General features: G+C 45.2%; 1 protein-coding gene across 1 annotated transcript; it reads left to right on the top strand.

Moving 5' to 3' along the window:
- Positions 1-25,297, top strand: LOC135921782 (manganese-dependent ADP-ribose/CDP-alcohol diphosphatase-like). The gene is made up of 6 exons (XM_065456101.2): positions 1-51; positions 4,861-4,923; positions 7,860-7,995; positions 14,444-14,721; positions 17,720-18,000; positions 23,038-25,297. Exons 2-6 carry the CDS (start codon positions 4,919-4,921, stop codon positions 23,415-23,417), a joined length of 1,080 nt encoding a protein of 359 aa, XP_065312173.1. The 5' UTR covers positions 1-51; positions 4,861-4,918; the 3' UTR covers positions 23,418-25,297.
- Positions 25,298-26,240: the final 943 nt, after the last annotated feature.

Raw genomic sequence — 26,240 nt, 5'->3', positions numbered from 1 at the left:
AAAAAAAGAATTCGCGCAAGCCCTTCGTCACGCAAGCTCATCGAGGCTGAGGTGAGTTGCCGGCGGCTGCTGGACGCTGTTCAATCATTCGTTGCGTACCAGGGCATGACTACTGTGTTCTCGATTCTTATCTGATTTGCGTGACGCCGTGGCACGCCATGAGGTCGTGCAAACCCATTCGTGTTGTCTGATGATTGCAGCTATATTTTTTTTTTTAGTGGAGTTCACGTTGTATTAGTTAAATTGCTGGTTTGTGTGGTGCCGGCATCGTGCGGGATCTCTTTGGCCCCGGGCCAAATCAAGCAAGGCTGCCTCATTCAATTAGCATATATAACTGGCTCGTTTCACAACCGCGCGCCGCTTCGGCACGTGTGACCTTGAACTTGCTGCTGGCCCGTTCTTACTCGTATCGTGATGTTCCGCTCTCATATATATGGCTTCGGATAAAGAGGTTATTAATAAACACACTCGCTCTTGTTACTAGGCGCCTTGGCAGCGTAGCGGAAACGGTGAATGTCTGTCGGTGCGGCTCGTTTTGATTCGGGAGATGCGGCTTTGATAAAGTTCGTAGCTAATTATCCGCAGTGACCGGACCAGTCGCGATTAAAAAGCGCAGTTAGCGGACTGTGCTAACGTGTGATGGAACACACGAGTTTTTGTCAAAAGGTGTGTCGCACAGCAGCAGATCTTGCGATATCTTGATTTTTTGTAACAACACAACACGCGCTTAAAGCACAGCGCACTAAGCACAGCTCTAGATAGCTGTTAATTTTCTGTTTGTGCCGTAGCAAATGCCAATAATGTTGACTAAGTATGTATTAAAAAAAAGGAAAGGAATGGTGAGATGAGAGTCTACAAAGCTTATTAGGCACAAGAGGAAAAAAAGATGGTATGGTGATAATGTTACACAAATACTTTGCTGGGGAAAACGAGACGATTGGTCTGTTCTTAGGGCACTGGTTATTTTGGGGGCTTCATTGCTCTCCACACATTGCGTCACATTGGCATTCAGCTTAAAATGAAGTGCAGCCGAGGATGTCGTAACCCTGCAAGGAGCACCTTGCTGTTTACACTCATTTTCTTCTGTAAAGTAATTTTCTGTTAAAGAAGGCTTGTACAATCTTGGAAAAATGAAATGCAAAGAAAAAAAATTAAGAAGTAGGACAACTTTTGCATGAAATAACCAGAGAGCATGATCTGGCGTTTCCACAATTATCTGGTCATCAGGGAATGTATACACTTGACATTAAGCATACAAACTGAAATTGTGCTGCTATTACATGTAATAGTAAAAGTGGAAACAAAAAATGTGTTCTAGTTATCCACGACTTGTTTGTATTTAATTTTTCCGTGACTGTACATATTAGGCATTCACAGTTGTCATTTGATTTAGCCCATCGAGAGCAAAGCCATATTTAACGTTCACGTGCAAGCCATTCTGCGTATATGTTTCACTGAGTGCGTCATGCTGTCATGAGTTTCCATGGTTGTTAACAATGGAAGTTTCCGTGCACATGTTTTGTATTGTCATGCTGCATCCATTATGCGAAACCAGGCCTTTGTGTTTGCATGCTCAATCACTGGCTAACCACGTGGTATGACAAGGCCAGAAATAGAAAAAAAAAATGTTTTTCTTCGCTTTTAGATGGCCTTGACCTATATCTTTAGAAGAATACCTGGAGCTAATAAAACACTTCTGAGCACATTTAATTCTTGAACCCACATAGCCATTTTTTGTTGCAAACTAGCATACGTGCCATTGCTTGAGCATTTTTTTAGGCATTAACATACAGCAATTGCCACTGATTCATGCAGCAGGTAAGTTCATGGTTTGCGCATGAATGCGAAAGGCAGTGTGCCATTTTGGGTGCGAAGCAAAAGGTGGGAATAAACTTTTGATTCCCGACTCGCAGATGCTGTGTGAATGAATTAGGAATGAAGCATCTTGCATTTAGTGTGCCTGCCTTCCTGTGTACGCACAATAAAATCTATTCTTGAGCTTGATTGCATCCTCCTTACAACTCTGATGGTTTCAAGCTGTGCTGAAGTGTGTAAAGCGTATGCAGCTGGTTTCATGTCTAGCTTGAAAATATTGGATGCACTGTTTTGCTTGTAGGTAGGCCTGGCGAAATTTCATCAATGTTACTACCTGCTATTATGCTTAGGCTAATCTACACTTTCTCTTACCAATCCAGTCAGTAAATTTGCAGATTGAGTTCATGTTCTTGGTGTAGGGTTTAAATGCACTTTTTGGCATTAGAAAAGCACTCGTACAGTACACTACTGTTCTTTAGTTTAGGCACTGGCATGGCACCAAAGTTAATTGGCATCTGAAGCAAGTGAGGAAAGACTAAGACTCTGCTATCTGGTGACACCAACTGAAAGCTTGCATCAGTTAACTTTGCAGCAATATGTTTTGCACGTTGAAGGAACACTGGATTGCTTTTCTTTGTTGTGTTCATAAGCTGTAGTTCATACTGGCACCTACAGTGAGTCTGAAGTGCAAAGGCAAGGGAAGCTTTTTCGGACTAAGTTGCCAGGTCGCATCCAAAAAACACTCAATTTTTTGTGAAACGTCACTGAGCGATGATGATGAAGACTTGCTCGTAAATGTCTTTGTAATGTTTTAATTGTTCCTAGGAGTCTTCTGTGACATTTTTTAGCCTGTAGCTTTACTTAACCTCTTGCGGGGGCAAGGCATCGGTCGGAGAGGGATAAGGCGAAACAACGCTTGGTCTTTCAAAACGGTATCACTTCTGAAGACTGTGCTTTGCCTAGAAAAGCAGCTTTGATGCGTTCATGTGGCTCGCTAATAAGCTATTCGCCATGTCTTCAGAAGTAGCAGCAAATGAAGGTGCACATATGCCCTGTGGCTAAAATGGCCGCGAGTCATCGCACTCAGCCAGTCTTTTCTATCAGGGCGATTTGCCGGCTACATGCACCGTTAAAGAGTCGCCAAAAAGGTTACCATAACTTCAAAAGAGCAAGGTTGTCATTAAGAGGACTAGAAGCTTCGCGAAATTTAGCAACTTCTTCGCCAAGTTGCCAGCACTGCTTCATAGTTGTAAGTGCTTACTTAGTTACAAGATATCGTTTTGTTAAAAACTGTTTCTACGTTTATGCAGCTGCGTGATGCGACTTGGCTCAGTGAAAAATCTGACTGCAGCTTTGTCTTTTGTCACAAGTCTCTTCACACAATTGTGCAAGCTCACTCAAATTTCACTTGTTTTTACAAAGCAATTATTTATGCTAGTAAGGCTTCTTGATTGGTATTGTACTGTGTGCCTAAAACCAGCTGAAAATGCTGAGTAAGGTAAGGGTTGTGTGGTTGCGGCGTGAGTTGCATGAAGAGCGTTGCCTGCTACGCTTTCTGTGCGCAGTCGTGCTCAGCTTTCTGTGCTCCATAGCACGAGAGGAACGAAAACTCCTGTCACAGCCCAGGTGGGAACTTTTTTTTTTGGCATTTCCAGAGTACCAGCACCTCCTCCCTCCCGAGCACACAACAAAAGTTTCAGCAGATCATCTCACTGCATCACACTTCTGCCAAGAAAAATGGACGCTCCGCGGCCATTGCCTATCTCTTGAGCCTGCGGCTGGTTGTTCATTTTTTGAAGCTCTCGCCTCCCCCCTATCGTCGTCGAGCCCACGATTCGTAGGGCTCCAGCTGCCGACACGGCACCACACCTCTGTCACGTGTTCGTCACGCAGCGACACCCCAAGATGCGTGACGCAACCGACAAACCGATGAGAGCGGCACGTCTGCTCGCCGAACCCGTCAAGACGTCCTTGGACAACAGCTGTTGGCTAGAGCAGTATCGGTGCAACAAAGAGGACGTGGTTCCCCCCTCCTTCACTTCTTCCAGCTGGCTGATAACACTGCCTCCTCCTGCAATCTTGTCTCGTCCCTGGCGGATATTTTTCAGAAGTGAAAAAGGATGAGTGCTCTCAGTGGGGGAGCTGAGAAGCGTTTGCTTGGGTGTCCTAGTTTGAGGCGAGGGGTAGATAGCCTAGTGATGTGTGGGGCATGGGCCAGAAGACATTGGAGGCTTGTTGAGAAAGGTAAATATGTGTCTGGTGGCATCTGGCATGCCTGGCAGATGCTGCCACCTTTTGACAACCCCCTTTTCCAACTGCCCTCTGAAGACCTCGATATAATGAACACGAATACGCCGAAATATTGGATGTAGTGAAGCAAATCTAAAATGTCCCTTGCCAGTTATAGCATGTAACAAATATATGCTTATAAGCAGATATCGGATATAACAAGGTTGTGTTGTATGCAGCGTCATTATAACGAGGTTGGACTGTATTAACTCTGCAGAGGACCAGAGCTATCTTCTGATTCCCTTCCTTAAAGGAACCTTGAAACAAAGCCTTTTAAGGAATGAGATGGCAATTCTAGCAACTGTTCAAATATGCATTTGTGAGTGTCCACATTGTTGATGGATTGTCCATTTATGGATTAACCTAGAATTATTTCACTTAGTACCAGTACTTCAGTTGGGATGAATCGCAAAGCTGTGTGTTTGGCTTTATTGTTACTGTACTTTGTTCAAATCGCTTAGTGTGCCATTCTTGCCTGCAGTTCAGTGCAACTGTACTGTAACAGCTTAGTATTAATTCGTGTGCTTGCAATGTCAGGTACCTTTGCATTCTTGCTGTGTCAGCAGCACTCGTGCATTGGGGCTGCTAATTACTCCCACACTCATTTTGGAATTCCTGTGAGAGCAGTTTTCCTTTGCGCAGATATTGCTGTCTTGTCCGATTAAGGAGTTTGTTTCGAGGTTCTCTTTAACTGTACTAGGGGTGGCATTAATAAGAGCCTGACATTTGTAATATAGTGGCTCGATTGTTTTCTAGGGCCTACATTCTACGCTTCCTTGGACTCCTGCCGTCAGTCCAGAGTGTAAGATTCACGATGAGGTGAGCGAGCCTGGAGCAGATGGCTACAGTTCATTTTCTTTCTTTTAGCACGCTTATACATAGCATAACGGGGAGAGATTGCATGTCTCTGAATTATTTTAAAACACTTTTTGTAAAGGCAAAACTTCTATATAACAAATTGTTATCTTGTATAAAAGCTCTCTCCCTGTTGTCAAAATAAATGAGTCAAGCACGTAACCTGCGTGCAGAATATTCATGCTTGAAGAAAAAAAAACAGGTTCATGCATTTAATCTGTGCTGATAAGTGCATAAGTTCCACATGAAAAACATTGTACATTAATTCTTGCTGCCCGCTGTGGTTGCTCACTGGCTATGGTGTTGGGCTGCTGAGCACGAGGTCACGGGATTGAAACCCGGCCACGGTGGCCACATTTCGATGGGGGCGAAATGTGAAAACACTCGTGTACTTAGATTTAGGTGCACGTTAAAGAACGCCAGGTGGTCGAAATTTCCAGTCCTCCACTATGGCGTGCCTCATAATCAGAAAGTGGTTTTGGCAGCTAAAACCCCATAATTAAATTTTTAATTCTTTCCAAGTAACTCCGAGGAAAATTTGTGTGATGTAAATCGCCACAATGTCCGTAGCACTTGAATTCTTGGCTGTTCCTTTGGCACTTGTCCTCCTTTCATGAGATTGCTCACTGAGGGACGCCTCTTAGTTTTATCTCGACACTATAGTTATCGTAACTATTGTGCTGCTTCTTGCTGCCATTTTTAATTTCCCTTCAAAGCATAAAAAAGCGTATTCCATATTCATATATTACTGAGGGAGGGGAACTACATTGCAAAAGTAGGCCAATCTGAGCAACTCGTACGTCTAAGACAGCGAAGCTGTGTAAGGGGGTGCTCGCAGCCTTTGGAAGTCCTAGCAGTCTGGTTTGCCACAGCACAAAATCTGCCTGGTACGTTGCAAACTCTTCATTGGATACAGGGCAATTCTCTCCGATTGCACTACTGTGCTGTATCAACGTAAACGTCGGGCTACGCATTTCAATAGCCTGGGAAAGTTGCATTGGTGGCTTGGTTAAAGCCCTCCACCGATGCCGGCGTCTAGTTGCGCGTTCTTGTAAATGCTGTGGTCATTTGGCTGCTTTGGGGCTGTGACTCGGGCTGCGTTGCTGGCTATTGTTTCATTGGCATTCAGCTTCGCTGTAAAAATAGTGGCATCTCTAGAAAGTGGCTCAACTTTGGAACAAAGACGTTACATCCGTGTTGGGACACAAGACAGTTTGGTAGTATGTTTCAGTTATATGCGATGCTAATAAAACAGGCATGTGATTATACATTATTGCAAGCATAAATGGGTTTGAACATTTCTGGCACTTTTTGTACTGCTGTTACAATGGGAATGGAATGCAAGAATGCTTGTCTGCTTAAACCCGGGTGCACGTTGAACCCCAGGTTGTCAAATTAGTCCACAGCCCGCCACCATGGCATTACTCATTACTTGCTGTTCAGTTTAAGGATGTTAAACCCAGCTGTCTAAATAACCATTCGTTGGCAGTGCACATAAAGTAAACACAGGAAAGAATACAGTACAAGCGCTGATCTAACAACTGCAAGTTTTTATTGGAAGAAAAAGATTATATGGACAATGATTGTGTATGACGTGTAAAAAATCGTCACATATTCGCGAGCAATCAATGAATATGATCTCTTCACTTGATAGGAAAACTGACGATTGACTTATATACATGTTCTTGTTCTTCACGATTTTATATGCCTCAGCAATTTCATGTGTGTGCTGATCATGGTGTTTCGGGATGATTGAGGTGTCCTCAAATAAAGGGCAGCTGCAATCGTGACAATGGCTGGCAAGATGCGATGACACCACTCCCTCTAAGGAGCCGGCATGTTCGCATAGCCTGATGTTTGCATACTGGCCAGTCTGTCTGATGTAGATGCTACCACATGTGCAAGGAATCCTATACAGTGCTCCAAAGGAACAATCAGTGCACTTATTACGTATCGATGCTTGTCCTGTATTTCTTCTCGTGTGTTCTTTTTATGCGCACCGTCCAAGAACGAATAGGTTCCAACTCGCCCGCATTTCAATTTTTCTGCCATCTAAAAAATCCGGTTGAATATTTGTCTCACCATTGGTGTAATGGAGCCCAGCCTTACATTGCAGCTCTGGCTGGGGGCTTCACCTTACCTCTTTCATACAAAAGATAATGGGATAACAAGGCATAACCACTCAAGCACATGTGAAAAGATAAAAACATTTCTTTCCCTTGTGGGTTGCACAGAATGCCACGATAGGATAGGGTGTCAGGCAGGTGCCATGTTCAATTAATTGCCTGCTGTCTTAGAAGGCAGCTCGGAAAGATTTTTTTTAACTCATTGAGCTAATAGCTCCATTATGTGTCTTCCAAGTAATTCTGCACTCAATATTAAAGAAAGTAACCTCATACTGACAAACCACTTGTCTTAAGTAGAACTACTTTTGTATTTTGCACCCATCAGTTCTGTATATTGAGGAAAGCACCAAAGAAAGCAGCATATTCAAAAAAAAAAAATTTCTCACTACACTAAGTTCTGCTTCAAGTATTGTGTGTGAAAATTTAAAACTGCGAAAAAAGAATACAAAAAAGAACCACGTTTCGGGCTAGACTCGGCTCCTTGCTCAAGCTTCCTCCGGGGCTAAATGATGGATAGAGTTAGTGTTAGAATGCTGCTTCTTAAAGAATATTGCTAATATTATTGTGTTCCTTGTGTTCCTACTACATGGATTATTGCTAATATTATTGTAAGAATTATTGCGTTATGTTTTTCATACAAACTTCAGCAAATCTTCATTTGGTTAGTTGATACGAATGCTTTTTCCAGCATTGTTACTGCCATCCACGCTTACAGTAACCCAGTATTTTTGTACGGAATGGACTACCTAAAACTCCCTAACAACTCTGTTGCAGCAACGCTGGTGCATCAAGTGAGAAGCCTCTCCTGACCTTTGGCGTCTTGACTGACGTCCAGTATGCAGACTGCGATGACAAGCCAGCAGGCTATGATCCGTCACTTATACGCTACTACAGGAATGCCCTGAACCAGGTATTGCAGCTTTTATTCTTTGGCTGGCTCCATTGGTTCAGAATTAGTTTGATCACTTTTTGGCAGGTTCACCCAAGTCGCTAGCAGCAGCTAATCACTATCGCTAAAAATAAAGGGACGTGAAGTATTTCACAAGTATTAACCTGGAGCTGGAGCTTGAAAAATAATGTACCTGAATTAAAGCTAAGGACACAACACTATATGGAATGAAATATAATAGGCATAACATTAAGAAATGGAATGAAGTGGTATTGACTTTAAAGGAAACGCTGGTGAAGAGGAACCAGTGGAGTTAGGCAGGGTATGCGATGCATAAAAAAAAAAAAGGTAATCTGCAGTCTCTTGCAGTGTCTGTATGGTTGCCTTGAAAAATAAAAAAACGAAATGTGCCAAACAACGAAAGGGGGGTTGGATGGAGACGCCTAAATGTGAAGTTTGGAGCAGGGCCTCGTACACCGCTTTGGAGTATACTTGAAAGCCACTCCTTGAAAATAAATGTGCTCCTTGAATTCCGTGAAAAAAAAGCGACCGGGGCCGACTTTCGAACATTCAAAGCAACAAACGCTGCGTAAGGGCTATGCCATGGGCATTGTCCATTGGGAAACAATTCTAGGCATTTTACTCGGAGAGCGTCGCCGTACGGTTGCAATGTGGCATGTCCACAGCCTCCAAGGGCAGTCTTGTTAAATCACCGTTGCCATCGTTGAGCTAGACAAAGCCAGATGAGGCAGCCAAGTCATTCCACCATATTGTTGTTTTGCTAGTTGGTTTGCACTGCAGCCATCACGGCTCCATTTTTGAGCCCTAGGTTTCAGCCATTTGGCTTTAACGTGTCAACAATCTTTGGCTGAAGTTGGGCACTATTAACCACCACGTCAGAAGGCGATTGACATCATTAGAGTGGGAAAGCCAACATAGAAAGGCAACCTGAAGAGCTTGAAGCGCGTGATAAACTCGACAGCTGCCTAGCTGAAAAAAATTGCAGCTAGGAAAGAAATTTCACCATTAGTGACTGTATGAGTATGATTAAGGTTTGTTCCCCTCCTTGAATTTTTGTTGCCTTCGGCATCTTTGAAATCTTTGAATTGACATTTAATTTTAAGTTGAATGCTCTGTAAGAACCCTGTTGGAGACACAAGATGTATTTAGCCGATTCAGGACAGGGTCAAGTGGAGCAACCTTTAACCTGCAGTAAACTTGAAGGAGTACCGACACTTAATTTGAAAATTGCAAAAACTTGACACCCTTCTCATACGTGAAGTAACTGTACTTGGCAAGTGTGAAGGTTGGGAAATGCTTGAAAGGTGTTTTAATTAGTCACTAAAGCTGTCTGGAGACACAGAAGCTGCATCATCGGCATTGTCATTATGTCGCAACACGGAGGAAAATTAGCTGATGTTGTGTACTAATAAAGCTGTGTATGATGGTGTTGCTCTTTAAAAAAAAAAAAAGCTAACAAGAGCACTATTTGCATGTATTCTTTGCTGACTTTGAGGCCTCACGCTTCTGTTCCTTCTACATCGACTTGATGGAGCGACAGCTTCCGACTACCGAGCAAAGGCACCCCGCAGGGTTCGGTCATATCGCCGTTGCTCTTCAACGTCGCAATGATCAAACTACCCAGCCTCCTTGACGCGATACCAGACGTAAGACACGCTTTCTATGCAGATGATATCACGTTATGGACAAGGGCCTCAAACACTGGAACACAAGAAACACGCCTACAGGAAGCAGTAGATACCATCGAGAGCTACTTGCACAAATGCGGCCTCTGCTGTGCTCCCGAGAAGTCCGAACACCTCGTCCTCAAGTCAAGAACGAGAGGCAGACCACCCGGCTACGATGAACCCGATCCTAACGTCACCCTCAATGGAACGCCCATTCCAAAAGTGGAAACCCTACGAGTTCTAGGGTTACACATACACAAAGACGGGTCCGGGGCGGCCACCCTCCCGCGACTACAGCGAACGCTATCACAGCTCACGCATCTCGTCAGGAGAGTTGCAAGCCATAGAAGCGGACTTAAAGAACAGGACACGCTACGCGTGATGCAAGCACTCCTCACCAGTCGAATAACATACGGCACGCCCTACCTCGCGCTGAAGAATGTAGAGGTAGAAAAAATTAACATTCAAATACGGAAAGCCACCAAAATCGCCCTGGGCCTACCATCTACGGCTTCGACTACGAGGCTTCTCAAGATGGGCGTACACAACACCTGGCAAGAGCTAGCTGAAGCTCACAAAGCCAGTCAATTAGAACGACTGAAGCTCACGCCCACCGGAAGATCAGTGCTGCAACGGCTGAGCTACGGTGAAACCTTTATAGCCACCACGGACCGAAAAGAAAAAATTCCTGCGAACATCCGCGAATCCCTGTGCATAGCCCCAATTCCCCGCAACATGCACCCCACGTACCACAAGGAAAGAAGACAAGCCCGAGTGGATGCTCTACGGCGAAGACACAGGCAAGATCCGGACGCCAGATACACCGACGCAGCCAAATACCCGCAAAGAAACGCTTACGCCCTGAGCGTCGTAGATTCTCAGGGCAGAGAGCTAGCGTCTGCCACAGTCCGTGCACAAAACCCCGAGACTGCAGAAGAGACAGCGATCGCCCTAGCGACTACCACGTGCATGGACGCAGCTGTCATCTTCTCCGATTCTCAAGCAGCCGTCAGAAACTGCGCTAAGGGTCGCGTGTCAACACAATCACTGAAGCTATTGAAGCACCGCAGTACTCCGATCCCCTACACCTGCGTGACATGGGTTCCTGGGCACGAGGGGCTGGAGGGGAACGAAGCGGCACACGCCGCGGCCCGAGGCCACACCTGCCGGGCCAACCCTTCCTACTCTCGAGACGCCCAGTCTGCGCCAGCGGAGGCAGAGACCGTACCCATCACGTACTCAGGGATGCTTCAACATCACAGGCTGGAACGCAGGGTGTACCCACCACCTCACCCAAAGCTCAACAAAGAAGAAAGCACTACACTCAGAAGACTGCAAAGTAATACTTATATCCACGGAATCATCATGCATAGACTGTACCCAACGCTACAAGGATACCACTGCCCAATGTGCGGCGTACCGGACACCTTAGCGCACCTGATCATCGAATGTCCATGGCATATAGACAAAGACGCATTGCCTTCACCGAGAGCCTGTTGCAACGCCAGACAAAGCGAAGACCTCATGGAAACGTGGGAGGCCAAGCTAGTCTCCGAGGACCTGGAACAACAACGACGTCTCGTTGCCAGGGCCAAGGAAGCAGCGAAGGCCAGAGGGTTCCTGGAATGAGGAGACCTCCCACCGAGAGTTGAACCAGGGCTTACCCCTGAAAACTGTTTCCAAAATAAAAGTTTATTCCTCCTCCTCCTCCTTCCTACTGTTGTCAGCGCGTGTGCTTATAAGAAATGTTGGATTCAGTGATGGTATTTTCATATCAGACGTAAGTTTCTTATGACTGGGTTTTCTAAAAAGGAAAATGTGAGCCCACATTCCCAAATAAAGTTATTTCACTAAAACTTTTTGTAAGAGCAAGTGCCAGCACATTGCAATGTTGGACACAGCATATTTTATTACGTACCAATGTGATTTTTTTTGTGTGTGGAAAGATTTGTGAAGATGTTATAGGTGCATTACAATTGAGTACGGAACCAAAACTGAAGTGGGTGGAGTCTTAAGTTCCACTTTTCCATCTCAAAGGCAGTCCTTTGCTGTGCTGCACTCCCGCAAGGTCTTGCGAGCACCGAAACTTTTGTGATCGTACCTATACAACCTGGTGTCCAAATCGCATCTCCAGCGACCTCAGAGTTTTAAAGTCTATTTGAAAGTGAGAACAAATCTCGAGGGGGGGGGGGGGGGAACAATCAAGGGTGTGGCATTTTCTACTTAGGGTCATGAAAAATCAAGGGTATGTTAAAATCGAGCGAATACAGTATTAGTGGAGGCACCTGGCTAGTGGCAAACAGCTCTTGCAAACAAACTATTGAACTATATTGGTTTCCATTGCATCTTTCTTCACTATATGGCACAATACTGTGTCTTCTTCACTGCATGTACCATTAAGGTGGTGGGATCAACCTTAGCCATGGCGGCCGAACTCGGTGTGGGTTAATTTGCAAACATTCTGGTGTACTTAAATTTACGTGCATGTTACAGAACCCCATGTGGTCAGAATTATACTGGAGCCCCCTCCTCACCCACCCACCCACTACGGCATGCTTCAAAATCGGATCGTGTTCTTGCTGCTTAAAACGCCACAGTTTGTTCTTCACCGCCTGGACCACAGTAATGACCAGCCAAATTGTCCATTTTGAAACCCTGCTCGGGGGACTTGTGGCCAGGACGCTTCGGGCATTTGAGCCGATTCACACCGAACATCAGGCCAAACTGCACACCTTCTTATCTGCTTTATTGGCTAAGCGCCATGGCTGTTTGCACATGCTGCTGCCTTTCGTGTCGTGTTTGTGGGTGTGTCTGCGATTGCCCAGTTTCCTTTTTTTGCCACCGAAAGAGGTGTGATAACAGAACGCAGCTGTCCTCCTAGCTCCCCACATGGCGTGACTGTTAGCGTGCCAAAAACAACACTGATAAGGGATCCTTTTGCCGAAGTGTGTTGTTGATTGTCGCACGTGCCAGCGAGCGTGCACCAGTCAGGGCTTTCTGCAAACAGACACCCGCTGTTCTTTAGTCTTTGTTTAGGGTGTCTGGAAACGATATGACGCTCATGTCTGTTTTCTTCTTATTTTGTTTCTGACATTGAAGAATGAAACCACGAAAAAAGAAAGCTTGTAAACCATTCTCTGGAAGCACTTACACGGCTACTGCGCTTTTGCATACTTTGCTTCTTGGGCTGGTTAGCGTGTTTAATTTTGCTGTTAACTGATTTCTCATGTTGTTGGAAGCTTTAGGTACGGACAGCTGCAAGGCATGCGCAGTGCATGTTTTATGGGGAATTCTGCCAATTGCATAAATGTGAGCGTCACGCTTAAAACTATTTTTGTAGCAGAGGAGCTATACTACGGCACAGGCCAGATTGGAAGTACCATATTTATTCAAATATAAGGGGAGGATTCAGTTGGGCTGCCCAAAAAACAGAGATCAAGTATGCACGTCAATATGAGATGATATATGGTAGCCAACAGATTACTCAGACCTTGCAGGTATTGCAGGAAACCTCAAATAATTGGAAATCCGTAAACCAACAATGAATTTACCACAGAAAAAAAAATTCCGAATAAACAGGTGTCCAAAAAAGCAGATTAAGAAGGAAAAAAAAGAAAGAAATCCTTTATTTCCACACACCTATTCGGGCTCGGCAGCAGGCTTGAAGAAATCGTGAATGCGCCGTTGCATGCTGTTCTTTTTACACGCAATCAGATAAGCCTGAATAAGCCTCAGCAGAAACCTAAGATAAGCCTAAGCAGAAACCTGAGGAATGATCTCGCTGTCGTCAAGTTCTGCACCTGTCAGTACAGCAGTATCAGCACCTGTGAAACTGTAAAATGAGGCAGTGTCCGGGATCACAATGCAACCACTGCACAAGTCGTGGCAGAACATTTTCCGCTTCAGTAGGGAGCACATAGGTAGGCGAAAAATCCTAGGTCTCCCGGCACCCGCTTGCCGGCATTCCCCAGCGCAGTCTGCGTGGACACTGTTGGCGCCATTAGACACTTGACGCGATGTTTCCGTACGCCGCGTTGCATCACCTCAACCTCGACACAGCACACAAAGCAGACATCACCACGCTGTCACGGTGACATCAGTCGCACAAACGAAAAACGTGCCCTACTAGAGTGTCGTGTACAAAGAAAGAAACAAATCAGCTGCTGGATTGTCTTGACATGGCTTACTAAGCTGAGACCGGAGCTGCTGTAGCTACTAACTAGGCAAAAACGATGATGATGAGTGGGGATTTGCAGTAGCGCCACTTCGTGGGGCAGCAAGGAGGCTCCGTTCAAAACAAACATGGCGGTCAGCAAGTCAAACCATGGACCAGTCAGAGTCGGTGCATGGTGCTCTCGATCGAGTTGGCGTAAGGAGTGTCCGAAAAATCAGACGAGAGGTTGGAAGGTGTCCGAACTTTCGGCAGTTGTTATATATTATGGTCTCTGAGGAGAATGGCGGTGCCGCGAAGCAGACCGAATAATCGAACATGTCCGAATTTTTGGAGTCCGAAAAATCAGTCGGCGACTGTATATCTTGCTCGTGCGTGAATTGCATGTAGTTTGCAATGTGAAGTCATAACCGATATGTTAGTGTCCTAATGCTGATCCCTGTCCAAAGTTGCAAGGGGTGAGAGCTTTTGCCAAGCTCTCTAAAAGCGGCCTTATTTTGTTACTCCTCTTGTTGTGCATTGCACATCGAATAATTAACCTCTACTTGGTGCTGATCATTTGTCTTACATCGGTGACTTGACATCATTTGTGTCGCGGTATGTGCGGCAGGTGGAGCGCGCGTATGCCCACTGGAGCCGCGTGCCGGGCTTGAGCCTGGTGCTTCAGCTGGGGGACCTGATAGACTACCACAATGCGGGCTGCGGGCGTGGCTTGGACCGTGTCCTGGCCACCCTGGCCAACGACGGGTCGCTACCCACCTACCACACGCTGGGCAACCACGAGCTCTACAACTGCACCCGGCGCGACCTGGTGCGACGCTACGTTTGCCCACGCCTGCTGCCCAACTGGACGCCTCCGGCCACGGACGACCCGGTCTTTTACTACAGGTGAGATGCCGGTTGGCAGGCCATTTGGACTGTGGCCAGGTGTGAACAGCTGGGCAAGTTGGGTATGAGCCTGTTTTACGTGCAGGAATTTGGAACTGCATTTTTGGCAGCTGCGATTTCTGCAAATTACCGATTCTTAAGTTCTGCAAATGAAATTGTTTTCATTCAGATTTGATTCTTCCGATTGCCCGATAATTCGGAAAATTTCACAGCCCCTTTCACCTAAGAAAAATTCACTGGTGACTGTACTTATTGGCTCGAAAAGTCGAATTTCAATAGATGGAAATTTCGCTTTAACAAAGTAAAGTGATGATTTCACCAACTTCATTATATTGAGATTTACCTTTATACCGGATAACTTGAAAAGCCTGTGCGCATCGACCTGGGCACCGTTCTCGGTTCTGGCCTTCGAGATCTGCATGCTGCAATGCGCTTCCGGCGTTGCATATCTCGGAGGCACTGTCAGAAATATAACTTTCATGGCGCATTTCCTGCTCCTGCAATTACTTTCAGCAAGAGAGTTCACGCCTGTCCAAATTGCAGCAGCGACAGCTCTCTCGGAATCCGATTTCGCAGGCTGTGCATTTATGCTACCTTCACATCAGTGGCATCAGTGACGGTACAAATACATCTTATTGCTAAGACTGTGTTGTGTATAGTCATCTTCGCGACATTTCGCCCTCCTCTACATCAGACATGTCGAGGTAGGTGAAAGAAAGCCTTTCTGACAAAGGGCCACAAACGCTGTCCGCAGGAACTGAATGCTGCCTTTGCCGTGAAGGAGGACGCGGCGCATTGGCCGTGCTGTAATTGGGGTGACAAGCTATGCAGAAGTGTGATGCTACCAGAGTGAAAGGGGTGAAAGTTTCCAAGTTTAAACTCGTAAGGATACTGCATATAACAATATGTCGGTTATGACTGTGAGTTGACTTCAGAGTATCAATTTGTGCATTAGGGCTATGAGAAAAGAAAACATATAATGGTACAGTCGCCGACCGTTTATTCGGACCTCACGGAGACTGCCGAAATGTCCGAATAAACAGGTGTCCGAAAAAGCAGATTAAGAAGAGAAAAAAAATGAAATCCTTTATTTCCACGCACTTATTCGAACTCGGCAGTAGGCTTGAAGAAATCGTGAGTGCGCCGTTGCACGCTGTTCCGTTTACGCGCAATCAGATAAGCCTGAATCTCGGAGAGGGTCGTACGGTCACTATAGGCGGCTGAAAGCACAGTCACTGCTTGTGCACGCTCCGCATGCCACGGCAGCGTAGCACATGGTGCGTCATCTTCCGACTCGGTGTCATCGTCCGGCGGAGTAGCAGACACCTCACGAACGATCTCGCCGTCGTCGAGTTCTGCGCATGTCAGTACAGCAGTGTCAGCACTTGTGAAACTGTCAAATGAGACGGTGTCTGGAATTGCAATGCAACCACTGCGCAGGTCTCGGCAGAATATTTTCCGTGTCAGTAGGGAGCCCATCGGAAGGCGACAAATCTTAGGCCTCCTGGCACCCGCTTGCCGGCATTCCCCAGCGCAGTCTGCGCGGGCACTGTCGGCGCCATTAGACACTTGACGCGATGTTTCCGTACACCGCGTTGGATCACCGAAACCTCGGAACAGCACACAACGCAAACACCACCGTGCCGACACCAGTCGCACAAACGAAAAATGTGCTGCTCGCAGCGTCGTGCGCGAAAGAAACAAATTGGCTGCTGGATTGTCTTGACATGGCTTACTAAGCTGAAACCGGAACTGCTGGACGACCACTCTATCGAACCAGGCAGAAACGATGATGATGAGCGGGGTTTCCAGTAGCGCCACTTCGGGGGACAGCAAAGAGGCTCCGTTCAAAACAAAAATGTCGTTCAGCAAATCGAACTATGCGCCGGTCAGAGTCGGTGCATGATGCCCTCGATCAAGTTGGCTCAAGGAGTGTCCGAAAAATCAGACGAGGGGTTGCAAGGTGTCCGAACTTTCGGCAGTTGTTATACATTATGGTCTATGGGGAGAATGGCGGTGCCGCGAAGCTGACCGAATAATCGGTCATGTCCGAATTTTTGGAGTCCGGAAAATCAGTCGGCGACTGTATTTTATTCACCACATATCAAATATAACGACGGAAATTCTGCCTTTTGGGCGGTGTTTTCCATGCAGAACAATTGAGAAATTTGCTTTGTCATGTTCCCCTTAACAGAGACGGGGCAAAAAGTTTGCCTACGCAAGTTCGTATCTGCCGCCATTACTGTGCAGCACGTCCCGCCAGCGTGCGAAAGCAAGTGCAAATTTCTGACTATTTCAGCGCATTTAATGCTTGACGCACTGTTTAAAGGCATAAATAAACGTTTCATTTTTCACAGCATTCTTTCTACAATGTCAATTTTTTTATCGTTAGTGGAAAATTTAGTGTCGGAGTACAGAGGTATGTTCAGCAGCCCCCTTTTCTTTTTCTTTTCTTTTTTCCGGCAGTCCAGATATTGCGATGATCGTTGATAATGATTGGATTCTTGATATGGTTATAAGTGGACTGCACTGTACCGCAATAACTTTGCATTACATACAAAATTACATGTATAGTAATGTATGGCCCTCAAAAGGTTCCACTTGACTGCGTGCACATCTTGTGAGTCAGGTGTGTGGTTACCTACTGGCATCCAATACTGCCTGTTGCATGTCTGTTGCACGGAATCCCATGAATGTACAACCAGTGAGCACATACTAGAAAAGCTATTTCAGTGTTCTTTGTTGTTTTTTTGGTTTCTGTCAATGAAGTTAGCTTGTGTGTGTGTGTGTGGTATGCTCCAAAGTGGAAAGTGAGGGCTTTACAAGAAAGTGGGCCTTGCATGGTTGCTTTCATCGTATGGCAAACAATTTTCATCGTCCGAGGACTTGACAAAGCTGTTGCTGCTGTGCACTTTGCGCTCATTCGTGTGTCGCCATGTGAGCTTCTGTGAACGAGAACTTTCAATTTTCGCATTTTTGGCCTTGTTTCTGCCTGCAGCTTCAGCCCCGTGCCAGGTGTGAAGCTGATTTCCCTGGACTGCTTTGAGGAGAGTGTACTGGGCCGTGATCCGTCGGAGCCGCGATGGCAGCAGGCAGCGGAGCTGCTGAGCAGGGTTCATGGCACGTCGGACCCGCAGGCGTGGGAGTGGCCGGATGCACTGGTGGGACTGGACAAGAGGTTCGTCGACTCCAACGGAGCACTGAGCGAGGCACAATTGCAATGGCTCACTGCGGAGTTGACGGAGTCGGACGCTGCAGGCGACGTGGTCATTGTCTTTGGTGAGTATGGCCCGATGCCCTTCTGTTGAAGTCGAACGTGGATATAACATAACTTAAACGCAGCGATGTAAAAATCTGTCTCGCCGATATCGGCATGTAAAGAATGTATGCTTATAATGAATGCCGGGTAAAATGACTGCATCTTTATGTCAAATGTGACTTTTTCCAGACGAGGTTTGACTGTACAAACACGTGAATGCTCCTCAATTACTACATGTGGTGGGCAGGGCCCATCTATTACTAACAGCACATTCTCTAGTAAGTTCTTACCAGCAATCATAAGTAACATTCACACTTATGCAGGATGTCCCGGCTAACTTTAGCCCAAGCTCTTAAAAGGACTGGTGCACTATACGATTACAAGACCTACTTTGTTCGAACATCCGTCCTCTTCCACCACCTGCACAATTTTTGTGTGCTTCTAATAGGAAAACTGTCGTTACATACCATTTGGCAGTTTTCACAATGCACGTAATGGGAAAAGTGCTACGTAATTAGCGCGCCATTACGCATGTGTTACCAAACAGGTTTTGAAGCAACTAATACTGCTCTGCAACAGCACGGTCATTACATAGGCTGCAAAGAGCGTGCGGAACATGCAGTTCGCTATCAGCGAACGATAACATGAACAGCTTGCGACTTTCAGGGGATTAGTGAAGTTAGGTCCTTCAAATCACTTTTGGGGCTGCTGGTGTGATGGCATGCAGTCACATGCAACTTTTCCGATTTTGCATGCCACAAGTGAAGTGTGGAAAAAATAATTTGCGGGGCATAGTACGGTGAAATGGGCTAAATCATTTCTTTCGGCATACAGTAACCTTCCCCATCAGTAACTGTGCCCTGAATTCGAACATTAAAAGTTTGTTTCATTAATATTCTCTTTATTAGCTGACTAAATGATGCAAAAGAATTATCTTGATGGCAAAAGAGGACAGATGAACAAATACCGCAGGCCTCGTAGTTGTCTGCAGTAGAAGCTCGTAAATATGTTTTGGAAAAATGCGCTAGAAAGAACGTGCTAACCGAGAAAATGTATGATTCGAAGTCAATAAAATTCTATACTCAACTTTAGCTGACATCTAGATAATGGGAAGTGTTGCACGAATTGTTGCAGCACGAGATGCCGACATGTGGCAGTCTGGTGGGGCCCAAGCGGCCCTAGACGCACATTTTCGTTTTTGCAACTGGAAAGCTTACGTTCCCACTCCTTGTGTTAGGCCTGGGTCAGCAGCTGTTTCTGGCGAAGCGATTTGGTGGAATGACATGGCCCACTTGGCAAGAATCGCAGCATGAGGTGCTGATGCGCGTGTAGCTGGTGGAGCGTGAATGATGCCCGATGTGTATTGTCATTTTAAGACGACAAGGGGGAACTGAAACGAAATCACGCTGGTGTGAAACGCCAGATTACGATGCCACGATGTTGTCAGAGTAAAATATGACACTTTGCGACTCCTGCAGCAGGGAACAGTGGTGTGTTTGGGTTACTGCCCATTAAAGTGTGCGGTACGCTTCCGCACCCACTGTGAAACAGATAGGTGAAGATTATTATCGCGGTGGGTTTAGTGACGATAGCCGTGAAGGCGATGTGCAACAACCCGCAAAGAGATTTGCTGGTACCGGAACAGGAAACTGAGCAAGTGGCGGCATTTTTCACGTCACACGGGTGAGCAAGTACTGCAGGGAAGCTGCCATTTGTGCGCTGACTGCTTTCGGCAGTGTGGGTCTCGTGCCTTTTCTTGTTCACATGGGATCTAGTGGTGAGAAATCGTATCATACGATGACAGTTTGGCAATACAGTCAAACCCACTTATAACGATACCGGTTTTAACAATATATCTGTTATAACAGTGTGAAGCTGCTGCACCGTCAACTTTTGTATGTTTTGCATGGTGAAATAACCCGCATACTGCAACGCCCCGATGCCGCATTATCGGCTATAACGATGATGTCTGGCTGCTCAGTGTCTGAGCCGAAAGGTCGTGAAATGCGAAATCCTTGAAAAGAAAAAAGAAAATTAGAAATTCGAGCCGCCGCACGATGAACCGCTGCTCGAACGGATGCCGCGTGCTCATTTTCCAGCTTTCTCCACACGCTTCTCTCCCATCGCCCTTCCACCCCTTCAAACACGAATGGGCTGCGCCCATATCTCTATGCCGCGCCACCCTCCGAAACACAAATGGACTGCGCCAGCTGTGCTGCTCGCATCTTGCTCGCTGGCTCCTCATTCAGTGTAGTTCTGTGAACAGCGTAATCGCCCGTGTTTGTCTTTGCTGGTTGGGTCAAAATCGTTCCTGGCGACGTGGTTTCTCAGCCTCTTCCGACTCGCTGCCGAAACGAAAGATGACTTACCAGCCCACTGATAATCGGCAATGCACGACGTTGCCAACTAAAAGAAAGCGCACGGCTATAGATTTGGAAACTAAGTGCTTCTAACCGATGAGGCGATCATCGCAAACGTGCTTGCATCGGATAGTGACGGCGACGACGGCAGCGATGATGCAGTAGGGCAGGCTGCCTCAATGTTGTCCTCACAGGAGGCCTGGCAGATGATTCAGTCCCTCCAGGGCTTTATTTTCGCGAGGAACCTTCCGCTGCGCTACGTGGAGCACTTGGATACCTTGGGAGAAGGACGTCGGCAAGGCTGACGGACATAGGGTTTTCTCATGCAATGCAGTGCGACGTACGTGGCAAGACGCTTTTGATCTCACCTCAGCATTTCTTCTGGATTTCTCAAGCTGACAGGCTGCCGCGGCAACCTCCTCGCATTTTTTCAAAGGCCCCTTTTGGGCACACCAAAGCGCTGCCTCAGTGGTTCTCGCATATCGCTTGCCACCCGTGACCCCTCTTTGTAGTTATAGCAGTGCCATTCTTTAACGCCGACAGCCGCAGCTTGTTACACATGATCGGAGCGCCCAGGAAGCAGTTAAACGAGTGAGCACAATCAGCAGCCGGATGGAGGAAGGTGGTGGGGAGGGGCACTGGTCTCCCCGTCATTATAGTTTGCTAGGATCAGCTCTGCTATCCCCCTATTTTGGTTTTCTTGTGCAACCCGGTTTTAACAATTATCGGTTATGACAATGAAATTTTTCTGGCATTTGAATATTGTTATAAGTGGGTTCGATTGCATACTGTATGTATGTGCCAAAAAATTGTATTTCCTGGAAAGCCTAAATGTATTGGGTTGGTTTTTTTTTTTTTTACATTCTCGATTGTAAACGTTGGTGCAGGGAAATTGTACGAAACTGGATTGTATCAACGAGGTTCTATTGTATTGTACCAACTCTTTTTTTTTTAACAATTTAGCTTACATTAGCTGGGACATCCTGTAGATTGTAGATTGATATGATGCTTTCGTGTTTGCTCACACTTTTTTAATCTATAGGTTTTGGTATATTACATTAGCACCATTACCTTACATGCTTAAAGGGGAATTCGGGGCAAAAGTCACGATTTTTACCACAATAACACAGTTTCGAATTTTTTCGTTTTGCATTGCTAGACTTATAAAGAAGCTCATTGCCAAGTTTGGTTGAAATCTGTGCCATAGAAAAGAAGATAATTAATTCTCTTAAGACGGCAGTGTGCGCTTTCCGTTGCTGTTTCCGTTGAGAGCACCCATGAACACTGTATTCAAGATGCGACTGCAGAGTAGGCAAGAAACCAAACGCGAAGTAAAATGCCCACGTTAGGATGTTTCTTTTTTGTGGTTTTCAATCGTGGGAGACCTTCCATCCACAGTACAGCAGACCGCAAAGTAAAAAGTAAACAATAAGGGCATAATTCTGGCTGCAACAACCTTGTCTACGAGCGTAGACAATGGCGCTGTGCTGCTCTAAAACTAAAATAATAGCAAAGGTGACTTGTAGTAATTGCAGCAGAGCAGGTTTGAATTGAAGAGGAGCATCAAACCTATGAAGCAAGGCACTTTTATTAATGATTTTAAATAATTTGGTCTTAGGATAATATAGCGTGTTCTGAAATCATTGAGCTCATTTTTCTCTGTTTGCACTTTTTCGCCAAACAAAACATTTTTGGAAAACTATAATTTCCAAACTGCTTCTACAAAAGCTGCTTACAAGGGGATTTCAAGAAATTTCGTCACGAACAATATGAGGTGCTATTTAGATCTCTAAATGTATTTCAACACAATTATCAGATGTCTGACACACACACGTGCGCACACACACAAACACACAACGGCAACAAAAAGAAACTTTTTAGAGTGTTGAAATTTTTACAAAGACAAAAATTTGCGACTAGCCTTATCCTCCACCATAAACTGTCTAGAAGATATCTAATTACAGACAATTAGTATATCTTCATTATTTTTGAAATTATAGTTTTCCTAAGCTGACATACCTGGTGGTTCAGTGTGACAGCTATAATTTTCTTTTTTCTATTCATGCTAGGGTGCTGAAATTTAGAACATCTTCTGATGACAAGAAGATAAACCATCCCTGAAATTTTTATCAAATTTGTTGCTGCAGTGACAGACTTGCGTGCATTGCTGGACAAATGAGTAAAGTAGTTTAGGTCTAGCATATGCCACCATTTCGTTTGGGATGGTTGTAGAGTCTCTCAAGAAATGCAGAATCAAACACAGTAAACGGCATGGAGGACAATGTGTTGTAGGCCATATACAGTGATAAAAAGCTGTTTGAGATGGATGATGACAGACACCAATTGTGAACAAACCTCCATTCTGTGAAGGCAAACCCTTCGGGTTTCATCTTATTTGTCATTTCCAAATTAGAAGCACGCTACATTTTTTTTACCATCATTAGATCTGGTGCACACTTTATTTGGGTGCACATAGTACTATGAACCCCATAATGAACTGCATGCACATTTGATTGCTGAGCATGTTAGAATCTGGAAAATACAAGCTGATGAAGCAGTGGCATGTTAAGTCATGTTGTAATGCCTCTTCATTTGATTTTTGCCTGCCAGGTAATTAATTCATTCCATTTTGCCAGTTCTGTCAAGATTGAATTAACAGAAGTTCAGTGTACTTATTTGTTGTCATTGTCCATTCAGGCCATCTGGCCATCTCGCCCGCAAGTGCCAATGCCGACTGCCTCCTCTGGAACTACAGGGATGTGATGGACCTGTTTGAGGCGCACCCGTGTGTAGCTCTCTACCTGTGCGGGCACACCCACCGCTGCGGCTACGCCACGGATGCCCACGGCACCCACTACATGGCGCTGGCGGGGATCATAGAGACCGAACCCGAAAGTGTAGCTTTCTCAACGGTCTCCGTCTTTTCCGACCGGATAGAAGTCGTTGGCTCCGGTCGTGAAGAAAGCCGAACCCTCGCAATCCGTTCCCCCCAACCTGCGGCTGAGGTCAATGCAGACGAAGAACTTCTGGCTGCGCCTGCTGTTGCGTCTCCACTCGCTGTTCGTGTCGCAGTGTGAAGTCTGTGTGCCTCTCTGCAGAGCTGCTGGCTTGCGCACTTGTATATTGGATCGGCTTGGCTTGCTGCGAGGGGACTCGCAAGAAATCATATGGTTGAGGAAGAGTGAGGCAGGGCTTTCATTAACTAGCAACCATGCTCTTTGTGCAAGACTTTCACCTGTAGTGTTTAAGGGAGCTGGTGCTAGCTTCACCTTCCTCTTCCTAGTACAAAAATTTTCTTGTGTCTTGGCTGCACAGTTTTTGTGCATGTTTCATTTTTCTAATAGCCAAGTAACCAAGCATACTTATCCCCCTTACAGCCAGTACTGTATCTTGCTGGAAGGATAAGTGCTATTTCCTTATGTGCATTTTAGCCAATTCGGTTCATTATCGTTTATCACCTTCTGCCCATTTTTCTTATTTTTTAGTTTTCCTCCCAAGAAAACATACCCTGAGCATCCGTGTAATCGTAAGGTTCTAAATGATGCAAGGCAGGGGCAATATTCTCTCTGTGTTTATGCTTATAACTAGTTAGGAGCATTCTGTAGAGAGTTCACACATAAACTTGCTGTGCACGTTCACATTCATTATTGATTGAATGATATATGTTGCACATCCCTATGCCGCTACTTGCAAGCCTGTATGTTTTCAAGAAATCAAAATCAACACTGTCGTTGATGGGTCACTTCAGTACTACAATCGATCGATTCAACATTCCTTGACTTCTCTCAGCCCACTGTTTAAATTGTCGTAGTATTACCATCACAGTTCTGGGATGTTTAGCATAAAAGATGTTCATTGTAAAGACCTTAGAACTGGGGATGTATGACATATATTTGTGAGAAATATTTCTTGCCCTTAAGTACATTCTGGTATGTTTTCTTCTTACTTGTTTGTTTAACCCGGTTGTGTTAGCTCGAAATTGCTTCTGTAGTACTAATCGTGGACTATCTTGCCATATTTTTTAAATAACTTCATCATAATAGCACAGTTCCTCATTTTAGTTTTTCAGTATAGACTATATTAGATTTTTCACGGGTGCTAACTTGCTCCTAATTAGCTGTGCATGGCATCTTTTGACATCACCTTCAAAGAACAGGAATTTACGAGCGTGTCTGACTCGTTTGTGCATGAATGTTTGAAATATGTGCCAATAAGTTCGAAAGTTCCTGGAGTGCACTGACATTTGCCAAAACAACACGTGCACATAGCGCAACCAAATATATTTATGCATGGTGTGCGGCGTTTTTCTATGTACATGTTGTGAGGTACCTTCTGTTTTTTGTGTGTTGGAAGTTTTTGTACGCACTGCCCATGTTTTACCTGGGCGTGTGATGGTTTTGGGAAACAGCAGAGCCTCATTGAAGGGTTACCTTGCAGGAAGAGAAAACGGATTAGTATGGTGGGCCTTTATACCTATCGCATGATGTGCGAGGGCAGGCAGCAACTTGTATTTGGTATGTTTGGTAGAGGTATTGCTTTACATTGTCTCTGTTTTTGGAGGCAAGGGAGCAAATGTGTGTTTTATACAGGCACTATTGCCATTTTTTCGCAAGCACTAATGCCACTTCCTTACTCGGTTATTTGTGTGTTTATAGGGAAGGTTTGTGTTAGTCATTTACTTGGTATCTTGGCATCAAAACGTTGCACACAAACATGCGCTGTGTAATTATAGGATAGGATGTTCACTTTACACAAGCTGCCTTGCATTAATGCATGGCAGTGCGTGGCCTTCTTATTTATTGCATTGTTAAGCTTCATCTTTAAATGTGTTTCTTTCAATGTCAATTTCTCTTGAATTTTTTTTTGTCCTGTGTAATATGAGGAGCACGAATCTCGGCACCAACAGTTTAGCAGTGTTTCTTCTGGCTTTAATTTAATAAAGTTCATACAAATGCTGCCAGGTGCTTATTCCTTCTTTCACATAACTATTTGCTTTGTTTCATACATAACACGCAAAAATATGAAGGTTGGGCACTTCTTTCATAGTTTGCATTTGCGACTGAAATATAGAGGGTATCATATGAAAGATGGGCATGCGTCATATATTTTGATGCAATGCTATAAGTGTCATACTTTTTTTTTGTCGCATGACAGTGATTACATGGCAAGCATCGCAGATTTGAACTTATTTGCCACCAAAACATAGTGGGCCCCATACTGGAAGTAAAAACACGAATAAAAAATGCATGATTGTATAATTCAACCCTGACAGGACCGAAAAAATTGATAGAATTATACCCGAGATCGAATTGGACAAGGTGCACAAAAAACTCCAAAGCACATTGCTTATTCATTTGGAAGTGTTCTCCAGATTATAACACACCACTGAATGAAACTGCATACCCGCCTTCTTATGTATCCAAAGTAGGACTAATCTAGAAATGACATTAATGCTCCTAAACAAAGAAATGCAACATGCTCCCAATTTGTTAGCAAAAAAATCGGAGTGGGTCTTATGGGTTGTCCTTTAGATGATATATAGCTAAACCTCGATATAACAAAGTAAAATCGGCAATTTGCGTCGTTATATCGAAATTTCGTTATATGGAAATTCGACCTTTCATGCAAATACGCACAGTCGCCGACCGATTTTTCTTGCACGGAGAGGGGTCTCAAAATTTTCGAAATTATAGGGCAGTCGAAAAAGGCAAATTCGAATGAGAAAATCATTCATATTGATAAATTTGGGCCTCTACGGCGAATGATACGGTTTCGTGCCACGTACAGGGTCGTTCAAAATATGTGCGAACACTGCGAAGCGTGGCCGCGCTCCACGGAGCGTCAGCGCATCCGGAGCGGTCGCGCATCGAAACAATGTGGCGCAGGCGCACAGGAGTCTG

Source organism: Dermacentor albipictus, chromosome 8, assembly GCF_038994185.2.
Source record: "Dermacentor albipictus isolate Rhodes 1998 colony chromosome 8, USDA_Dalb.pri_finalv2, whole genome shotgun sequence".
NCBI lineage: Eukaryota > Metazoa > Arthropoda > Arachnida > Ixodida > Ixodidae > Dermacentor > Dermacentor albipictus.
The sequence above is the reverse complement of the archived record's forward strand: the minus strand, read 5'-3'. Positions and strand labels throughout refer to the sequence as shown.

What these genes read in the sequence shown, in the direction of transcription:
- LOC135921782 (XM_065456101.2), top strand. An exon ending in ACAGGAATGCCCTGAACCAG is followed by an intron (nt 7,996 to 14,443) that starts GTATTGCAGCTT and finishes TATGTGCGGCAG; the next exon opens with GTGGAGCGCGCGTATGCCCA. An exon ending in GACCCGGTCTTTTACTACAG is followed by an intron (nt 14,722 to 17,719) that starts GTGAGATGCCGG and finishes TTCTGCCTGCAG; the next exon opens with CTTCAGCCCCGTGCCAGGTG.